The sequence below is a fragment of the Gavia stellata genome, chromosome 4, assembly GCF_030936135.1.
Source record: "Gavia stellata isolate bGavSte3 chromosome 4, bGavSte3.hap2, whole genome shotgun sequence".
NCBI lineage: Eukaryota > Metazoa > Chordata > Aves > Gaviiformes > Gaviidae > Gavia > Gavia stellata.
Window position 1 is genome coordinate 51,700,827 of NC_082597.1, and position 21,563 is coordinate 51,722,389.

The window sequence follows — 21,563 nt, forward strand, 5'->3', positions numbered from 1 at the left end:
AAAATTTGCAGCCACTGTCACCAAGTTGCTGTATCTGAAATCAAATTCTTCCTGCACTGTATCACTGATTTTCCAGTATTATTTTTGATTCTAATTGTGCCCTTCAGTATCCTTGCAGATATCCCAATGTCAGCAGATTTAATGAGCTGAAACACTTTTCTTTCACCCATTGGAAATACTAAAGTGTATTGGACTTGAGACAAATCCTCACTCAATATATTGTTCCTGTCTGAAAATGGTAACTGCACTCTGATTATCCAAGAGACTGTTCTATGCACCAAATAGCAACTTCTCCTGACCTATGTGTTTTGCTTATGAGTATGGCATGACATGGTGTCAAAAGCCATACTGAAAACAAAATTCAGAACGTCTTTGGCTTCTTTATATTCATAAGACCTGTTACTGCATTGGAAAATGAAATTGGAGTGATTTGACATCTTCTGTTCTCAACAAATCCACAATGGCTGTCACTTATCTCCCTCCAAATAGCTTCCTGTAAATTTTGCTTGATGATTTCTTCTAATATTTTCCAAAGATTTGAAGCTGATTTGCCTATAATTTTACTCTTTCACTTCTCTTTTCAAACTTGGGCACCAAGTCTCTTTTCTGGTTTTACCAATTTTTCTTGCCATCTGCAGGTTTTCCAAGTCTACAAAAATTTTGAGATTTGTTAGTTGAAGTATTTCAAGATGAGTTTCATCAGACCCAGCTTACATCAAAATAGCTAAGTTATTTAAGTGCTCTCTAATACAGTGTTTGAATGTATTCTAACCAGCCTTCTCACCATTTTTTTCATGTGTGCCAGTCCTGCCTAATGAAAATGCCTGGCCCTGCCTGAGTGAGTCAAAAACATCATTCAACATTCAATCTTTTTCTTTTTTTTTAATCCCTTTTCTTCTTTTCCCCTAAAGGCAAACTTGAAGTTTCCTGTGACAACCTGCAGCGTACTACAGTACCTTTAACACAGCCTGACATATACATAGAAAACAAAGATCCAATCCCTGAAGAGCAGGTAAAAAAATATATAGGACCATTTAAAATAATAATTGGGGCTTGTCTGCTGTATCCATTCCTTTTTCAGTTGCTTATGCAGTGACCTTCTTGTCTTGCCAAGATAGGTCAAGTAGGTAGCCAGTGCCATTTCATAATTGGACTTATAGAAAAAAATTATGTCTATTCCTTTTGCTGTTCCATGGGGAGGTATTCCCCATCCTGGAAAAACAAGCACTAGCATTCACTTTTTCTCATATATATAATTAGAAATAAGTGACAAAAAGAGAGCAGCAACATGAGACAGAGTAATATAGAAAAAAATGTGAATTGCTACAAGGTGGTATATAAAATAGAGTCCTGCTTGCATATCGTTAGATGAACTGACACAGCTGCGAAAGGGACAAGCTCCAGAACAAACCAGCCTGTCTTCAGTTTAAGTAATCTCTACATTTTTGGATACCTACAGCAGACTGTGACACTGAACAGTTTTGTGTTTGAGGAACTCGTGTGTGATGGTTGGGCTGTCTTGAAGAGAGGCTGGCCTCCTCCATCCCAGAACTGAGTGGCAGATGCATTCTGAAAGCAGATTGAACACCCATGCTCTGCTCTATCCCTTCCTCACCTTCTCCCAAGCCTACTCCACATGTATTCTCTCTGGATTTTTTTCCACATCAAAGAGCTGGGATTTATAACTTCACTGGCTGTCTGTTATAACATAAATGGAGCTCTGTTTTTTTTTATTGGCTTCTGAGCCAATATAGTTAAAGTTGGAGGAGGAGTTTGCTATTCTCAACATCCTCTTAATAAGGATTTACATAAATTAAATTAGCAAGATGCCTGAGTGAGGAAGAATTGCTTGCAGTATAAATATAATAAAAAAAGAAACGCGCATCGGCATTGCTTATTTCCAGCTGTAATTATGGGGAAATGGACTCCCGTTTTCAAGCTATATCACTTGATCATACTTGTGTATGAAAGTAAATCTTAGATTACTGCAGTAATTTTAACTTTCAAAGAGTGGAGTTAACTTTCAAAGAGCTCCAAAATTATACAAATATAACTGAGAGCAGTGTCAGATCCACTGGCTCTGCTCAAACAGGGCTCCATCCTATTACTGCAGTTGGCTTGTGTTGAGATCACTTGATCGTGCATCATGTTGTAGGACAGGTTCTACACTGACAGTGAAGATCAAAATTTTTTTTCTTTCTTTCTTTAGGAATTGGAAGCATATGTTGATTATTCAGATACGGAGAATGAACACAAAAGGGAAGATTTTTACTGCTTTTCCCAGGAGGAAAGAGAGAGACAAGAACGAGAGAGACAGGAATCTAAGAGGGTGTTACAAGAATTGAAATCTGTACTGGGATTTAAAGCTTCAGAAATAGAAAGACAGAAATGGAAACAGCTGCTATTCAGCGACCATGGTAAGCATTGCTTTTGAAAATCAATTCCGAAGAAAGGGTCGGTGTCTGTTTGCCATCAACTTCTGACTGTGTTAGAATTCGGACAGTGCTTAGCTATAGTAGTGTCTTTGATAGAGCTGTTTGGCCTTAGTTTGCTATTCCATCTCTTAATATTACTCGTAGCAATCATTTTAGTATATATTGAAAAGAAATCAGAGAAATGGGAATTTGGCTCTAAACAAAATACTGAGCTAAAAATACTAAGCACACAAAATATTAAGACAGCATAAAGAGAACTGTCACGCTATAAACCACGCAAACTGAACTGGCTTTTTTTCATGGCTTTCCAGTAAATATGAATTTTAATCAGGGTGCATCAATAAATTACTTTCAGGATCTAAAGAAACCATCAGAAATTATCCCAGACTTACAAAAATATATAGGTTAAAGTGAAGAGCTAGTCTTCGAAATATTAAAGGCTCATAAAAGAGTAAGACTGGCTTTTGTTTCCATGAGAGAGTGAGTATACAGAATATGTTTTCAAAAAAAACCAAACCACCAAACCTAACAAGAAGAGTTCTTCCAAACTAGCCTTTACTGACTCTGAGGACTGCTGGGTAGCTCCATCCACTTGCACTTGAAGGCAGGAATATGAAAATTTCTCTTGTGTCAACATGACAGTCTGTTCCAGCAATTCACTGCTTGAGCTGTTTGATTTATTATCCTTAAAATTGGCAGTAATTTGTCTTTTCCTTTTTCCCTTCTTTTTCCCTTTTTCATTCCTTCCTCTTAAAGACAGGTTAGGAAAAGCCCTCTAAAAAATTTCATGTTCTGTGCTATGAAAAACAACCCTCAAGTCTGGCAACATATCCAAGGTTTCTGCCTCTGCCACTGTCTACTAGAAAAAAAGACCATGGATTGCGTCATTCAATAATTTAGTGGGAACGCACAGTAACAGACCATACCTATTTATTGGACTGTTTCTTTTGACACAAACCCACAAAAATACCTGTTCTTCACAACTTTTTTCTTTATGTCCATTTAGCTACAACTATGGTAAAAGAAATCACTTGGTCATTGGTATTGACTTCTCTTCTGGTTGAGTTTTAAAAAACTAAGACATCAGATTGCATCAGAGTCTGATCAAGAGTAGGATTTCTGTATTATCCTTCTGCTGTTAGATGTGACACCACGCAACTCTTCACATAAATCTCTTCAAGTCTTCCTTTCCCCCTGTTGAAGGGAGAAGGAAAGAATCCTACCTCCAGTTCAAGTCTTGACAGATCTACTGACTGCTGCAGAAAGAGTTCTTGTCAGGAGAGCTTGCATAGGATATTTCCTTGTCTTCGTTAGCAGCTGATACCTGTCCACATCAGTATACCCTCAGGCCATTTGTGGCTGCAGCTGGAAAGAGTCAGCTGACTCCTGTACTCTTCAGTAACTGTTCACCTGAAAGCATTTGTGGCTCATGTTGCTTCCTTTCCTATCCATGTATAGATATTACATTGTTTTAGGATTAGAGACTCAATGGTGGGGAGGGAGGCAAGTGTGATTTCCTCCAGCTGCCTAGGACTAATCATTGATTACTTCCATCCTGTACAAAACTGGAAAACATGAGGGCGGTTCATGAAAGTAATTAATATCATCTACTCTTGGCTCAGAAACTGTGTGTCTAATCTGAAAGACTGATATGTACAGCAGACATAACATCTTCTGGTTTTTAAGGAATGTCTTCATTATTTCTTCAAAAGAAACACAAGTCAGTTAAATATGACATAATGGACCCTGACATATTACTGCTGCAGACTTTAATTTATCCATACTCACGAGTCATAACTTAAAGAAACATTTTTGTGAGCTGTGCTTTCCACATTTGTGGCTTGCTTTATCTTGAAGATTTAAACCCAGAAAGGTTCATATTCTTGTCTCCATTGGCCCAAGCTGATGGATGGCTGTGATATCACACTTTTCCATAGCCCTCTTAAATCTTGCTTTTACAGGACAATCATATTCCAGAAATTCTATGTTCTCCTAACTTGTGATTATTGTGAAAAAAAGATCCTGAAATATTCAAAGGCTTTAATCTGTTAGTTAAGGCAGCCAGGAAGCCATTCTGATTTATTGGGGTTTTTGGTTCGTTGAAGGAGGGGCTGGTGAGGGTTTCCACATAAAAGAGGTCAAATCCAAACAAGTTGGTATGTCTAAAGAACACAGCATGAAGTCAACTGGGGATGATAGCTTGGATTCCAGAAGAAACATGTCATCTTTGCAGAGCACCAGACTAAAGCAAATTTGCCCAGGCCCAGCACCATGGTAATACTGCTTACAGTCTGGGCAGTAGGTAATTTATGGGAGCATAGGTGAGCTTATATTTTTGGTCCTTTGGCATCCTGTTGAGCCAGTAAAAGGGAAGTGCTTTTGAAGAAGTCTGTGAAGTTGTTAGTGGCTTCGTTTTCATTTGTCAAACATTGTATAACAACTTTCTTCTGGTGCAAAATCACTTCTAGCCTTTCCCCTAACCTCTGCCCCCGCCAAAAAAAAAATTCATTCTGTCAGTGATTGCATTGTACCCAGCTGTTTCCCCTTCTCCCACCTTGTCCATGCAACAGTTCTTACACAGCTGTTTCTCAGATTTGGAAATTTCACTCTGAGAATTGATGAATTCCACCTTGCTTATTAACTAATCAACTTAGCAAATTGGCCAGCTACCAATCTGAAGTATCTATTTATTTTTCGAGAAATGTAGGCTTTGGAAGTATTCTTTGGAGGAAGTAGGCAACAAGTTTGCTCCCAAATGATAAGACTACTGTGCATATTCCTGCCTCTTCAAGCAAATGGGCAGAAATAAGCAGCAGCCTGCTTTTTACAAGATGGGGAAAGAACTACCCCGTTAACAATTGAGATTAGTCTGATGCAGTGCTCCTTCAGTATATAAGGTTTTAAAACAAACAATAGAGTACACATTCAAAGCCACAGTTTTTCAGTGTGCTAATGACAGTAATTATCAATGTGACAACCATAATGATGCGCCTGCCTTCAGCTAGCTAAAGTAAATATTACTGAAATAGGATGCGATGGAAAAATCCTAATGCCGTAAATTTTGTTTCCCATGAAAAGTTTGTGTATTTCCCAGAGTTATTTTCATCTCTGCTTACAGGGGTAAAGTCAGAATGGAATTAGAAAGGGAAATGCTACTTGGGAATCTGCTGTTGCCGCTCTCATTTATGTTCGTGCTGCTACTCTAATGGAGCTACTGCAGTTTAGGGAATCTGTTACTTGGAAATGGACATTATATCGTTTTCTTAAAAAGAAAGACGTCTGTTCTTCAAGAAGTGATTGTACCAAGTTATACTAACCCTTAACACTGGGAGGAGAGACTTCCTGGCAAGCATCCCGTTGCTGGCAATGGGACTCGCTGCTGCTACTAACTTCAAGAGAGGCTAAATTAAACCACACTTTATTTGTGAGGACACCTTATCTGACTGTATGAACACGTGTTGTATTTATATGTTGTGGTGTATGAGATCAGATATTGCCTATAAGGACTTTTTCATGTATCAGCTGTCTTTATTGGATTAGGTAAACTGTTGTTTAAAATGAAGACAGTTCAAATCTGTATACAGTGCAGTAGTTTTACTTTGGTTTTACTTTAACATTGAATGCATCATCCGTGTTTGATGCCAGTTTTAAACATGATCAATTTTGTGCTGTCTCTTTACGTCATAGATTTTAAGGAGTAGTTACAACAAGCAGCTATCACATTTCACTTCAGCTTTGTGATTAGAAAACACTGTTTTATTTTAAGTTTTGTTTGATTGTGGTTTTTGTTTCTGTTGTTTTGAGTTTTTTTAAAGCCATTTTGACCCTTACAATCTTTCATCTTTTCAGACACAAATAAATTATTTATATATAGCAGCTTGCTTTTAGTTATCATTTAATTTTTTCCCCCTTTTTAAGCTGCAGTGAAACCCTTGTCTCCTGTAGAACCGCTGAAGCTACTAAATAATTTGGAATCACATATGAATTCAGACACAGAAAAGCAGGATTGCAGCCAAAGTTGTGATGAATCGGAAGAAAAAGACTCTAATCCAAAAGTGAATGCTGCTGATAAAAGCAGGACAGAATATTTGTATGAAGATGCTGAGATGGAGAAACACAAAGACAGTACTACTGATGAAGGTATTTCTACAGGGGCTGAAGAAAGAATGTGTTATCAGCATGAAGGGGAAGTTGAAGAACTCAAGCCGAGCAGTATCGGTGGAGTAGAGGTTTCACAGTCTCCCTCTAAGGATGCATTACATTCAAAAATCAAGCATAGGCTGGCCCAGCTCCACATATCAACAGATTTAAACTTCACATCTGGTCTGGCTGCACAAGTTGCTGCCAGGTCTTTTGCCTTTACTACAATGCAAGAAGAGACTTTTGGAGATGAGGAGGAGGAAGAAGAGAAGACACAGGAGCATGAAGACCTTGTGGAGGACTGTGAGAATGAAGATAGAGGCTCTGAAAGCGAAGGAAAGGTATAAGTCTGAGCTGAACTTTGTTAAACCAACAGCAGGCAATTTGATGGAAAAGACTAAGGTGGGGCTTTGAAGCTGAAAATACTGGATGGAAAAAAAGGAGACCTAAATATAATACATCTTGTTCCCTAAGTCTGATACACTAAATAGGACTTCTAAGTATATTGAAAATTTGCAGGTAAGAGAAGTTTAGGCTGCATCCAAGAAATAGTTGGCTGTTGCCTTTTTAAGATCCTAGTGGTGGGTTTTGGACTTTACAAAGTCTTTCTTTACAAAGAGAACTTTGTGTTTTCTGTTTTATTTATTTCTATTATAATGTATTGTGGTTTTTTTTCCTAAAAAGAAGGAAAAACAATGTCTTGAATTACAACAGACTCCATTGTTTTGCTCTCAGATTCTGTTGCCATGGTATCAATATTTGTTCCAACAAAAAAGCCCGGACATTTTTTTTGGAATAACCTGAACTGTTCCCTGTGATCTTCCCCCACCACTTTCGTTTCACTTCTTGTGTCTGCAGTGTGTTGGCTAAGCCAACGTAGGCATTTGTGATTCTGTGGCTAGTGATGTGGCTCCCAACTAAAATGTAGATTTTTAAATAAAAACTGGAAAGAGCTAGTATTTAATGTGTCCTGGGGTATGGGGCTGAAATAGTATAAAGTTAGTCATGCTTCATATTAAGGTTTATTTAGAATTTTATGAAGGGTTAATAAATGATTCCTAGATGTTGTAATTCATGTTAGAGAAATGTGTAGTATATGTTAGGGAGGGTTATAAGCACATCAGCAGGAAGTGCTATAGACAGCTAGAAGCTATCTGTTGAATTGATAATAGATGAAAATTAAATACCTATTTATTAATACAGCTATTAATTATTTGTTAACCTTTTGTAAATTGAACCTTAATATAATTGTTTGATTTGATATAATGATTGATTGTACATTTTTGTTTATGTCCTGAAGTAATTTTCTTAAAGCAAAATTACCTGCGTGCTTAACAACATACAGTATTTTGTTTAAACAACATACTTGCTTTTCCCTAATGTTCTTTCATTTTTCCTTAGATCACAACTATAAACTGTGTAATTAAGAATCCATGAGAGAACAAGAATGGTGTAGTTTCTAAGGTGTATCTTGTAACTTAGTTGACACTGAAGTCTGGATGTTTGGTATGAATCACAGAATCACAGAATGATAGGGGTTGGAAGGGACCTCTGGAGATCATCTAGTCCAACCCCCCTGCCAGAGCAGGTTCACCTAGAGCAGATTGCACAGGGATGCATCCAGGCGAGTTTTGAATATCTCCAGAGAAGGAGACTCCACAACCTCTCTGGGCAGCTTGTTCCAGTGCTCTGCCGCCCTCAAAGTAAAGAAGTTCCTCCTCATGTTTAGACGGAACTTCCTATGACCAAGGGGTTATGACCATGAGGTTATGTGGGTTAGTTTTTCCTCTGTGGTGGTGTTACAAGGAGCAGCAAACTGATGCTCACCTCACAGAGGAGCTGGTTAATGATTTCACTACCTTCTTTTCCTTTTGCCCTCTGACACAAAATGAAGCAAAGGTCTTATGTCTCTAATGGAGAGAGAGCCGCCTCTCTGTATGGAATACTCTACTTGGACCTGGATACATTTCCAGTCACAAAACACCTCATCAGTTACTTGGGGTATTTATTGCCTCTTGCTAATTCTATAGAATAAAGTGGGTTTTAGATGCAAGTGGTTCAGAGCAGTAACTTTCCTAGGGTGCTGTTGTGGGAAGTGGGAAAGCTAATGAAGGTCAGCAGGTTAGGGTGGAACTCTTGACCATAGATCAGAAAACAAGTGTTTTCTTTCAACCTCCTTCTCTTCTATTAGTGATTTTGTATGAATGCTGTTAAATATGTGGATTTTTTCACAGACCATAAAGAGGTAAATATAAATCGTTAGAGAAGGGACTATGTGACTTGTACTGTTCTTTCACAATATAATGTCTGTCTTCTCCCTCACACACAGATTTTGGGAAGAGAATGTTTTGCCATTCATTAACAAGTAACACTGTGTTCTGTGCCCTTAATTTTGTGTAAGTGACTGGAAGCTGAATGGATAATGTCTTGGGGAACTTAAAAAAAAGATGCCTCTCACTGTATTCAGAAGCTAAGCCTCCTCTTAGTGGTAGAATATAGTCTTCTGTAACCTGTAAAGGTTAGGCTAAGATGATGAAACACTGTTTTATTTTCTCTGTGGTAAGCAATTATTTTTTATCAAGTCTAGAACAACTGTTTTGCATAAATTCTGTTTGAAGCATTGTCCATGCTTCTGAAAAAGAAGTCTTCCTCATCCTTGACTTGAGATCCTTGAGTTCACGAAGTGCCCAGATATTTTTTTGTTCCTAGTTAATTGTTCTGACTGCCTAAATATACATTTCATTAACATTTTTCCATGAACTCATCCACCAGCATCTCATGATCTGATGCTGTGTATCCCTGAACTTTTCCCATGGGATCCAAATCTTAGTTTACAATGTGTACGGCTATGATACCAACCTGGAAAAATGATCAGATTTAGGATATGAATTATCACTGTCCTCACAGTTTTGGATGAATTCAATAGTACCTTAAGTGCTTTACATTGCTACTACAATAGGTTTCAGATATCACATTTATAAAAGTTGCTAGTTCTTTATTCCTTTGCTACAATCCTTAGCAAAGGACCTGCAGAATCTACTTCGGTGGTTCACTTGGGACCTGCTTTTATAATACACTCGTCTTGGTGATGAAACTGGCCTAAGAAACTCCATCCATCATTAGTTGTTCATTTTCACCCATCAGCTGGGTCAACACAGGTTTTTGTGGCCATGTTGTAAATCAGCCCATGAGTCCACTTGGGTCAAAAATCCACCCTTTCTAGGGATTACTTTTCACTGTTCCTATTGCAGTGATGCAGTTTACAGCATTTACCTCCAAACAGCTGTATCAGCACATACTGTGTTGCTAGTGTGAGACTCAGTATAGCTCACATTTATGTTATTGGCAAAGATGGTGTAGTGTGAAATTGCAGCCTTGACATTAGACATGGGTATGATCAAAGGATGACTTTTTGGAGCAAGTTCTGATCCTACTTTGAACAAATAGATTTTCTACAACCAATTTAACTGATTTCCATGGTCTTACTTAATGCAGTCTTAGAAGCTGCACATATGAACACCTGGGCTCACTTGCTTTCCCTGCCTCTTATCACATCTATATATAACAGCCATCAGGTCATTTATTTTTATTTATTTAATATTGTCCCTGCAGAAAAATATGGCTAACAGTGTGAAGCACACAAAGCATGGCTTCCCTTGATTTGATAACCAGGTTCCATCTACATATTATATATGTCTGTTAGATTCCAGATTTCCTCATAATTATGTCATGTGAAAGGACTGCACGTACATGCTGTAGATTCCTTCAAGAACCTGACAGATTTCTTGGCAATCATAATTTATTGTTGCATTTAAAATAATATATATGACCACACTGAAGTGTGCATTAGCGCTAAAGAGTTGTGTTATATTGAGCATGTTGAGGTCTGAGTGCTGTCCTGTGTTCTTTGGCTCATTACCCTAGATAAGGTTTTTTGTGAAAACAGAATATTTACTTCTTAGAGCTTTGTCTTAGAGCTTTGTAACTTTCTGAAATGTGTTAATCAGGAAATCCATGCTACATAATGGGTTATGCCAAAAGATATCAGCAGCCAAAATTCTTCGTGAAGAGCAGAGCTAACAATAAATGCATTTTCCCTATTCCATTTCCAATTAGCAGCTCTGGGAAGTTGTCAAGAAGCAAGCAATTATATAGGGTTAAATAATTTCTTCTCCTCCTGTCCTACCTGGAAGGCACTCCAAAGACGATATTTGCTTCTTAGGTTGGATTGCAATCTAATTGTCATTTCACTTTACAGCTAAAGATCTAGGTAAAAGCTTAAATGGATGCAAAGATCTGTGATAAGATTACTTGTCCCTTTTTTTAAGTGTATGTCTTCGTGACAGAAATGAAACAGTGGTATAATGGAAGCAAATTCTGAGAATTACGGATAATCAAGCATCTTTCAAATAGAGTCAAATGTGCCTGTGTCAACTATAAGCAAAATTCGCAAATGTGAAGGCTTCTGCTGTCAGTTGCAGTAATGAGACTGTTTTGCTCCCGACAGAGGATTACTAGACATCACTGAATCTTGCACTTAGTTTTCTAAATGCAAGATGGAATCTGGTACAGTAGCCAGTTTTACTGAGGTTTCAGACTTTGTCCTGAGCACACCTATCTGTGTGTGACCTGACTGTTTACAGTATTGGAAATTTTATGTGTATCTATCTGAAGTGCAGAATTTGCAACTGTCTTATTAATTGCTTTGGTAGTAAAAAAATATCTAAATGGTGTGTAGAGTTGTTGGCCCACACTGAACTTTGTAATCTTGTATTCTATCCCTTTTTTCTTTTTTTCCTTTTTTTTAACAGAAACAAGGGGTTGAGTATACTAAACTGCCCTTGGTTTTTAAACTGTTTAGTGAAGGGCTGCTGTTGCTCTGCAACTGGCTTGTTCCCGGGGCTAATCACTCTTTAGAATTAACAGGTTTTCATACTGTCTCATCTGAAAAAACGGGCAGAGTGTGAGAAAGGCACTTGGTCAGTGTAAAGGGTCAGGCTGTGACAGGACTAACAGCCGATGCTGAGGGAAGAGTATGAGAAAAGGGAGATTGTGTAGTGATGTTTCCCCAGGCTACTCCCCAACTATTTGTGGCTCAGGGACTTCTTGAGCCGGTGGTGGTGGCTGTCAGCTTAACAGGTCCCAATAGAATTCTCTTCCGTAAACCTGTTGCGTCTCATGTTTGGTCAATTATTACTAGTCCCAATGCCAGTATGCACTCATCTTTATTACGGTCTTTTACAAACAAAAAGATTTGTCAATAATGTTTTTTAATTTTCTTTTTTAAACTGAGCAAGCCCACTTCTCTCAGCAGTCATATTTTCCACCTTTTGGTTGCTTTGCTTAAAAATCTGTCCAGTTTTTGAAGTATAATGACCAAAGTGTGGTGCAATACTCCAGACGTAACCTCAGCAGAGCTGAGTATGGAGTAATAATCACCTCCCATAAAACACTGAACCATTCAAATATATTTGAGTCCATATAGGAAAAAAATATTTTCAGATTTTTACCCCTAGCTATTAGGATGACAAATTAAAATATTTGGTCTGATGGAGGAGAAATATTTATTCACTGCCAGCAGGATTTGGCTGGACAATGTTTTTCTTTGCTAACAAAACAAAAAATTGTTAAATCAAAATGATCTTCCAACAGCTGCCACCTGGTCTAACACAAACTAAAGATGCCAAACAACACTTGTTTAAATTTCAGCTTGACTTTTCAGAGCTGTTCCGGTCTCTGATGAATAAGCATGTGTCACAAAATATATTATCACACAAGAATATGGATATGTGGATATCAGAGATCAAACTGAATGCTTCTGTGGCCAATTTTTAAAATGCTTGGAGGTGTGCTTTATTCATATTCTCATGCTACTTAATTCCCGTATGTATGTGTTTTTATTTTACCACCTTGAATTTTAAATGCCAAAAAATACACGTTGATTTATTTGACTTGGAAATTTGTGCAGTAATCAGATAAGTGGTAATGGTACTGTAACTGTGATAATAAGACATGGTCATAGGTAGAGGTAAAATCTACCTACCATGAACTTTGCTTTCTAGATGGGTACAGCAATATAGTTTGAGCTACAGATCAGTATGCAACTGTTCTTGATATTCTGCCTCACCTTTCACACTGCCATCTCTTAAGTCATTTGCAAGCTTGTCAGAATAAAATTTGACCCAACAACTTGAATACTCTGTTAGCCCATTTTACACTTTATGAGTTGAACATAGGATTCTGAAGAAGTGACTGTAATTTAGTAGATGAGGAAAAAGGGTTTGTTTCTCCGTTACAAAGTGGCTTATTTTAAAAGGGTTGAATAAGACCAAAACTTGAATACTTTTACATGATCAGCATATTTTTGACCTTTATACCTTCTCAGCTTTAAATCTGAAAGGTCTCACAGACAGTCTGCTTTAGGGGATGCAGTTCTATAGCAGCTTCAACCAATCCAGGTCCAGGCTGCCATGACCCTGCTATGGCCATGCAATCGGAGTCCCTCCTTTAGGCTGGCTCTTGTAACCACGCAGTGATTTCGGACATGGATCTGGCTGAAAATGCACCACTGCTTTAACTTTCACCTGCCTCCCTCAACTTATTCATTGTGTGGTTGGAAGAGCACTGGTAACATCTCAGGGGAGCAGGAAGGAATACGTGCCTGGGTGATGAGGAGGAATGCCATAGCTCAAATTTAAATCCGTTTGAATTAATGTTTATATGCTGTCAGTTACATCATTAGTGTCTGTACTGAAGTGGGATAAACTCAACTCCGTATGTTGCTTCCTTCATCTCTGTATTTCCTGTTGATTGAGGATGATGCCACTCAGTATTTTCCTCACTCATTTTGACTCCTCCATTTTTGTTGTTCTTCAGGCCTAGGCTGCCCAAGACCTGTTGTGTCTTACTCCATAGAGTCTCTAAGAACTGTTTATTATACTGCCAGTAAAACTGAAATTATCATGCATGTCTTTTTCTCTTTTCTGCTTACTGTTTTCACCTTTCTGGTCCCTGTGACACCCACAATCCTCTCCCTTTACCACCACTCTTAAGAGTTTCAGATTTTAAAATAATGCACAGATTCTTTTTGTGTGTGTTTGTAATACAGCTTGATTCTTCTACATCTTCAGCATCTGAATGACAAGATCTAGAAATGTATACTGACTTCCCCAGCTGGCTTGAGAACTGAAACAGAAGGCGGACACTATAATGGGGAGAGTACTACAGTTAAAACAGAAATAATAAAATATGGCAGCTCAAATTTATAGCACCCTTTTGGTATATATTGGCCTTTATAAGTAATTCTGGCTTACTGAAAAACACCAGTTGTGTTTTAGAAATAACTGCAATTCTAGTACAAGGTCCCAAAATAAGTGTCATTAGTTGGCTTGGTTTGTGCTCAAATCTCAATATTTAAAGACTTCCTCCTGACCTTCTCCAGCTTCATGGACGATAACTGAAAATAATCTCAAATTTCCAAATAGAGAGTGACCAATGCTTTCCGTTACTTTGTGCTATTAAAAAGAGGTCCATTCCTAAATAAACAAAGAGAAAAGTCAGCGCTTAATATCTTCTGTGATCATTACTAACAGAGAATCATGCATTTGATCTCAATAGAAGCACCATAAATGAGGGCTGGTTATAATGTTTGAGATCTGTGTTTCAATAATAATAATAATAATAATAATAATAATAATAATAATAATAATAATAATAATAATAGGCTTTAGATGTATTGTGGGATAAAAGCGAGAATTCTATGAACTGTCCTCCAGATCCTTCATCCAAAGCTGCAGCTGGTCAAATTTAAATAAGTTCATGCTCTCTGTTTCTGCACTGCTCAGTATGACATTGCACTCAAAGTTTTTAATGTCCTAACGTGAGTGTTCACACACAGTCTGCATGCACCTGTGTGCTTGAGGTCTGCAGAGCTTGTAGAGATCATGGCACAGTGCTGAGTGAAACCTATATAGGAGCAGGATGCCTCAGAAGGATTTGGGGTTTATTGTCTCTGTATTGCTCTGTTGCAGCATCCATGCCCTATGCAATACCACTTACAACCTTTTTTCCTTCTCAGCTTTCCTCTTCATAGACCATACAAACTAATTGTGGAAGACTTGTGTTTGTTTGTTTCTCTCCTAGGTTACTATCATATAATGCACCAAGTCATATATTTCCAATAGAAGCTTAAACGTTCGTGGCCCCACTGCAAAACACGGGGGCACACAAGGGCTGGAGAAACTCTTCTGGTTTGACCACTTCTGGGAAGGGTTGTGCTGAGGTGATTGACTATGGGGATGCTGAGCTAGGCTCAATGACTCTGCAGAGTCATCTTTCAAAGCTCCAGTTCTTGCTAGGTCTGCTCTTTCCTCCGGTGGTCTCTCTCTTCCCTCTTAGCAGTCTTCAGCTCTTCTCCAGCATTCTGCTGGCAACTCTTTAGGAACTTGGCCACTTCTTCCCTTCATTTCTAAACCCATTGTCTAAACTTTATGAAATGGCAGGTTAGAGGGAATCCACACCAAGGCGCTGCTGCGCATTCCCAGTCATAAACTCATAAACAGAAGGATTCTCAGGGCTGGTAACTTGTCTGTCCTGACTTCCCTTCTAGGGAGCTTTGACCTACCTTTCAACCTGGCCCTCCTATTCCTTCCTGGACTTCAGAACATTCACTTCTAGAAATCTCCCTCCTTAAAGATCATAAGATGATAATGTCTCCTTAGCAAGACTGATCCTTGAACACATGTTCCTCATTACATGAGCTTTACTTGTTCTTCCCAACAGAAGGGTGGCACAGTTACAGCTGAGTCTGCGTTCCCCTAAATAAGCTGGCTTCTTCCTGCAGTAGGGACTGAAAACATGCTCTCCAGCTGCTATGCCAGTGTGCTTTGGCTCCACAGCTGGCTAGCCTTGAGCTCTGGAAGCTCTGGGATCTAGCAGTTGTGCTTAAACCTTTTCCATTGTCAAAAAGCATGTGTTTTCAGAACACAGTTACTACTAAATCTCCCCTAAATTGAACCATTTTGAATTTTTATTAAGCAGCATTAATGGATTGTTTCTTAACTTGAGGGGTTTGTGTGAGTTTTTTAGACATGTGTGTTGCCAGGTATCACATTGAAAGCCTTGTCTAGCAAAGAGGTTGTATTTTTCTCATAAGAAACTTTCCAGTTACTTACTCAGAATGTAAATAAAAACTTAATTCTTGCTATCTAATGGCAAAAGAACTGAATTCTCTTTTACCAAGTAGGCTGCATGGAGGTATTTATAATGCATGCTGATCTTGCACCCTTAATTAGAAAAGCTATTTAACCTTGTTTTCTCTTATCAAGACTTTGCACCCCAGCTGCTGTGAGTGCCTGTATGCCCACCTGCCCTGTCTTAAACATGTAAACAAATACATGTTCCTCAACATTTCCTGCCTGCTAAGTCTTAGTGTTTCCCAAAACAGGGTCTAAGGGCAGGATAGATTGCCAAGGAAACCACAGCGAAGGGAAAGAAAAGAATCTTGATAAGCTGCTGTTTAATTGGTTAATAAATGAGAGCTAAAATATAAGAGGAAATGTTTAAAAGAACAAACTGCAGCAAGAGACTTCTGGCAGGGCTACAGAGGGAAATCGCATGTGATACACTCTGAAGTTTGCAGACACTGGGAAGGATCCACAATTTCTCTTCAGTGTGAAGTGGAGACAGGAAAAGTTCACCAGACTGGTAGTCTTCAGCAGTTCTTAAAAAAACCTCTATTTTATCTACATTTCATTTCCAGAGAAAGACTCAGTCCTTCTGTGCTAGTATATCAGCTGTATGTAAATCAGTCTCCATATCTCTTCCTTTAAGCTCTGTATGACATCAGTCTCTTCCTTTAGACTGCACTGAAAACCCATGTGGTTTGGCTCTACCGGGAGCTGCTTCTGCACCTACCATGCCAGTTGCTGACACTGCTTTAAACACAGTTGATTAGATCAGCCTCAAGCAGGTTTAGATCAGCAGGTCTCTTTAAAGCAGGTATGAAGCCTGGTGGCTCTCGCCCATGTTAAGGTTCTATGTAGGCAGTAGCAGGAAGACGTTCCTGGGTTATGTCCTTTCTTTGTGATAGAGTTTCTTACCTGAGGTATTTTCCTAAACCCTTTTCTTTCTCTTTTTCTTACTTTCCCACTCTACCTCCTTCCTTTTTCCCATGAATATGAATCAGGACCTAAAGTCTTTTTTACATATTTGATGATGTGCATCACCAGGATTATTTTTAAGGCATTTTTAAAAATTTTTGGCTGGGTTTCCCCAGTTTCAGAGTTAGTTTTCTCAATGGCAATGCTAATCACTTTCGAAGTCTTTTTGGTTGCTATTATTTCTTCAGCATCTGTAGTAAAATTCTGCCTCACTACTGCATGCATCGCTTTTTCTCCTTATCCTGTATCCCTGACAGCCGCCTAGGTGGCGTGTGGATGTGGCTTATCCATCCTTCAATTAGTAATGATTGAGTGGAATAGGGCATGCTTTTACAGGGATGCATAAATGCTGTATCAGCACTTTGTTTGATCTTTTATACAGAAGTTTATTTATAATTCCTCTTTCATCCTGAAGATGAAATTAATTTTAAGCAATCCTGGCAATAGTTTCTGCAGTGTATTTTGCTGGCTCCTTAGTACAAGCACTTTAGTAATGAACACTGGTTACTCTTTTCTAAGTAAGTGATGACTGAAGAACGAATGTTTTTCTGTGTGTCATATGCTTCCAGTTGCACCTTCCCATCATATTTCAGAGACCTGTATGCTGTGCAACCATGTGGCAATTATTGGCAAAATCCCTTTGAGAATCACATAAATGACTAGGTAGGTGGGGCTTTAGGAAGAGAATAATGTGTCAGCTGAGGAGACTGGTAGCAGGTTGATCTTTAACCTAGGAACCCGGCTTAGGTGCTCTGCAGCAGGTGTCTTCTACTTGTCTAGCTGTATGACTCCAAAGAAACAGACTTTCTTTGTATGCTTCGAAAGTGCCCAAATAGTGGCAACAGAACAGACTGGCTCCTTTTATCTGAAGCTTTGTGGCTCCTTCATAATACTTAAATTTTATTATCAGAACAAAGGCTGTGTTCTGCTGCTGTTAGGAGCTGTGGCTGATGCACACCTCTTCCTGTAAACTTTCCCTCTATTGGTTTTAAGGTTAACAGCTGTGGACCACTCTTCTCACTTAGGTATGACTCACTCTCACCTAATTCATATCCCTAGGAAGGAAAGCCTAGAGATGACTGGGAAGAAGGGAAATAATTTGAGCTTGAAAGGCAAGGGGAAGCTTGGAGTATTTATTCTTATGTATTGAACCTTGCTGCCTAATCAGTGCGTAATTTGTTGTGCAGTACAAAAGGTCTTGCTTATTCTTTGCTATTTCCAGGTTGGTTTGTTTGTTTTCATATGGAATACTGAACAGATCCAATTGCTGCTGTTAGAAGGAGAAGCCTGTCTACCAAGAGGGGTCCGTAATGTTTTCCTTTACTTGGAGATTTTTTGAATATAAATTGCCTGTGTGTAATCTTCATAATGTACCATATGGAAATATTCTTCAGGAATTGATACTACCACTTCAGACAGTCAATATTTTCTATGTAAGATCTGTATGTTTCCTATACTGCCAAGAATGTATATATATCTATGAAGACTTATGATTGTATCTTTTTGAGCAAGCCTCTTTCTTCAACCATCTGAAACTTTCTCCCTGTTTCTCGAGTTCTCTGCTAATTTATTAGACACTTGTGTTATATTGTGTACCTTTTTGTATCAGCTGTTTTGCTGTATTTTTCCTTTCTCTCATTAAAACCTGTTCTTCTCATCCTTCTACTGTGCTGCTTCATATTGGAAATATTCACACTGTATCAGGTAACCTGGTCTGGTGTAGTGGGTCTGGCTGAGATGGAGCCAGACCAGTCCTAAAAAGCCAGTCATTCAGACCTCTGTTATATTGTTGTTCCACTGATCCCAACATGCAATCAGTTTTACTGCTAGTTTACTGTATTAAGCTTCCCTAGGGTTATTTTGCAGCGTAGTCCACACTTTTATAAGATAGTGAAGAAGAAACCTAGAATGTGATATCCATGGTATAAACAAATGGACAAGATACAAAAAATGTACTGAGAGATGAAGTCCGTAAGTCTCATGGATGGTTGTTTCTGCTGACATGCTAAGAAACCTGTGGTCTTCCTGAGTGAAGCAAGTTTTCAGGAGCGATTTGGAAGAGGAATCTAAGAGCACTTTTTTCTTACAAATGTGGCCTTCCACTTAAGTCAGTCAGTTCTCTATGCTGTCTCCATGCTTAACTCATCTTCCAGTTAGATGAAGAGGAAAAAATGAATTCGCAGGGTAGGACCTGTTTGCTTACTTCCATTAGAGAAACAGCTGATTTACAAACAAGAAAATGCCATCTCCCAGGAAATCACTCCATGAACAGATAGAGAACTGATGGTGCTTCTTTTATGCTCCCAGTGAAAAGCAAGATTTTCAATGTTTCACTGATGCTAATCCCCATTTATCAGTGCAGGATCTTCCTTGACCTACAGCCGTACTGTCAATATTACCTGTTCTACAGCATGGTATGCAAGAGGAAAGAGTTCAAAGGTCCATTACAGTGCACCCAAGGTATTGAAATAAAGTAAGTGAACAGAACATGCGCATGCACCTGTATATTAAGTATTTGGCTGTTTTTGAGGTTGGGAGATCAGCTGGCAAGAGGGAAAATACCAGGAGCATCTGCTCTTGGAGAACCTACTGTTTCATCTGTAATTAGACACTTACTTAAGGATGAAATTAATCACCTCTTTAGCACCACCTATATAATTATAGTAGTGTATATGGAAATAGCTATGTCACCTAGCCTTGGTTTTCTCTTAGACTCCTTATCACTCTCTCCTTCATTAAGACTGTTTTTGTGCCCCTAGTTGCACCTGCTCACAGCCTGTGCATGGAAAAACCTGGTGGAATGTCGCAGTGGTAGCATTAAGGATTTCTTGTCATGGTGCTGTGGTAGCAAGGAGCAGAAACACGCATGTAGAATAACCGTGCTGGCTCTGACCACGTGTGACATGGGTTACACTTAGATTTAGGTTAGGCAAATGCCTGTCTGTGCGACTACATACGTTTGCTTCTAAAGTTGCATTTAGGGATGATGCCAGAGTGGGAAATATTTAGGAAAATTCTAGTGTAGAGAAGAACCAGCACAGGGAATTCCACAAGCCGGTGCAGCCTTTCCAGTCACTCAGAGAAGCATTTGCAGAAACACACAGCCTAAAGCTAAATTGACCTGACTGCAATCAAGAAAGCTTGCCACTGACTTGGAGGGAAAGCACGGTATGCCAGTAATTAATGCGTTTGAAAATGCTACTGTTAATTACCTGTTGTATTTAATCCCTGACTTCTCTATTACTCCAGTAATTGTTTTGTGTACACATGTGAAGTGACAAGCTTCCTTCAGAGAAGAATAGACTACAACTATAATATGTGCTGTTTTCTGTTGTTTTTCAATATGAATGAAATACATTGTTTTGTTAAGCTAAAAAGAAGTACAAGAAAGGAACAGGCTTTCTGTGAACTGTCAAAGCTAGCTAAGAGCAGCTCAGCAAAAGACTGCTATTTTGGGCTATATCCTGTGTTCTTCTTTGCTGTCAACTGATTCTCGGCTATTAACAGTAGTTTAATAGATCATCATCATCATCATCACACCCTGCAAGATGTATTGGTAAAATCAGCAGTGCAATGCAGTGGCCTTTGCATTCATACCAGGCACTCTGAAGTTCCAGTTTGATTACTGGTTTGCAGCACCACTAAATTACAAATAATGATAGGGTTCCCAAAAGCTATGGAATAAATACACTGCAAAAGTTGCAATTATTTCCCCTTTCTGCCTGTCTTTGTTTCTGCTTTGGAAACTTCTACAAGAGAGCTAACTCTTGCAGCATATGCTTTAGCTCCTGGGACTGCTCCCTCCATGAGCTGTACTCTCAGTGTGCAGCTGTGCAGTATTTGACCATCTGCTGCTATTTCTCCAGGTTATGCTTCTAAAGCTTCCCTGCAACTATTAATTACATGAAGCAGCTAGTTGCCAGAAGACACGTGACTAAAATAATTGGTCCTTTAATTGCAATTAAATTTTTATGGATGGTACCAAAATGTAAATATAACAGCCCATAAAACAAGTAAGTCTGAGTCAGACATGCAGAAAAGAAATGGGGGATGTTCCCAGGACCTTCACCTCTCTTTTCTTATTTCCTCATTGCCGGTAACTGACGAGATTGGATCAAAACGATTCTGTAGCTCAGCAGTGAGGGTTAGATAGCCCTAGCTGCTGAATGGGACAGGAAAGAATATACAAGGTGGAGAACTTATAAACACACCAAAAAGGTGCAAATACTTTGATATTGAGACTGCTGTACTTGCTGCTCTGAGTCACAGTGCTTTATATTTAAGAAACTGAACAAAGAAGCCAAAGGTCTCAGAATGAAGTAATTCAAAACCATGATGATGGAAAGTGAAATACCTGAACTTGAAATCACTTGGAAGACAGTAACCCATGCAATAATCACTCCTTGTCTTAGCTATTTGTTTTTGAAGGTCTTTAGTTGACTTGCTGTACCCATTGAAAATATAGTTGGCAAAGAGTAGCTTTCCTTGAATGTACATCTGCCAAAGAAGTGAACAAAAAAATGCAGAATTCACAAAAGCAACCTCTTATTCTAAATGAAGATGATAGATTGAGAAACAAACAGAAGGTTGTTAGGTAGCCTGACTTACAACTTTATTATGGCTTACAGCTTACACTTTCATGACTTTGTTATATAAAATATTTTATTTCATTTAAGAAATTAAAAAATAAAACTCAGCTTTTTCTAGTCCCTCCAAGATTTCAAAACACAGCATACTGGACTGTATAAAACAACATTTTGCATGCTGCTTCATGGATTACCAAAACCCACAACCATCCATCCCAGTAGTATTTCAGTTTAGGTATGGC

The 21,563-nt window shown here is 38.6% G+C and overlaps 1 protein-coding gene across 2 annotated transcripts in view; it reads left to right on the top strand.

The window, feature by feature from the left end:
- VEZT (vezatin, adherens junctions transmembrane protein) overlaps positions 1-7,746 on the top strand; it is a 49,231-nt gene extending 41,485 nt beyond the window's left edge. For both annotated transcript variants that reach the window (XM_009820687.2, XM_059816978.1), the window contains 3 exons: positions 912-1,012; positions 2,210-2,417; positions 6,354-7,746. In XM_009820687.2, coding sequence (XP_009818989.2) covers positions 912-1,012; positions 2,210-2,417; positions 6,354-6,922 — 878 coding nt within the window. In that variant the 3' untranslated portion in view covers positions 6,923-7,746. The remainder of the gene's footprint in view (positions 1-911; positions 1,013-2,209; positions 2,418-6,353) is intronic.
- The last annotated feature ends 13,817 nt before the right edge of the window (positions 7,747-21,563 follow it).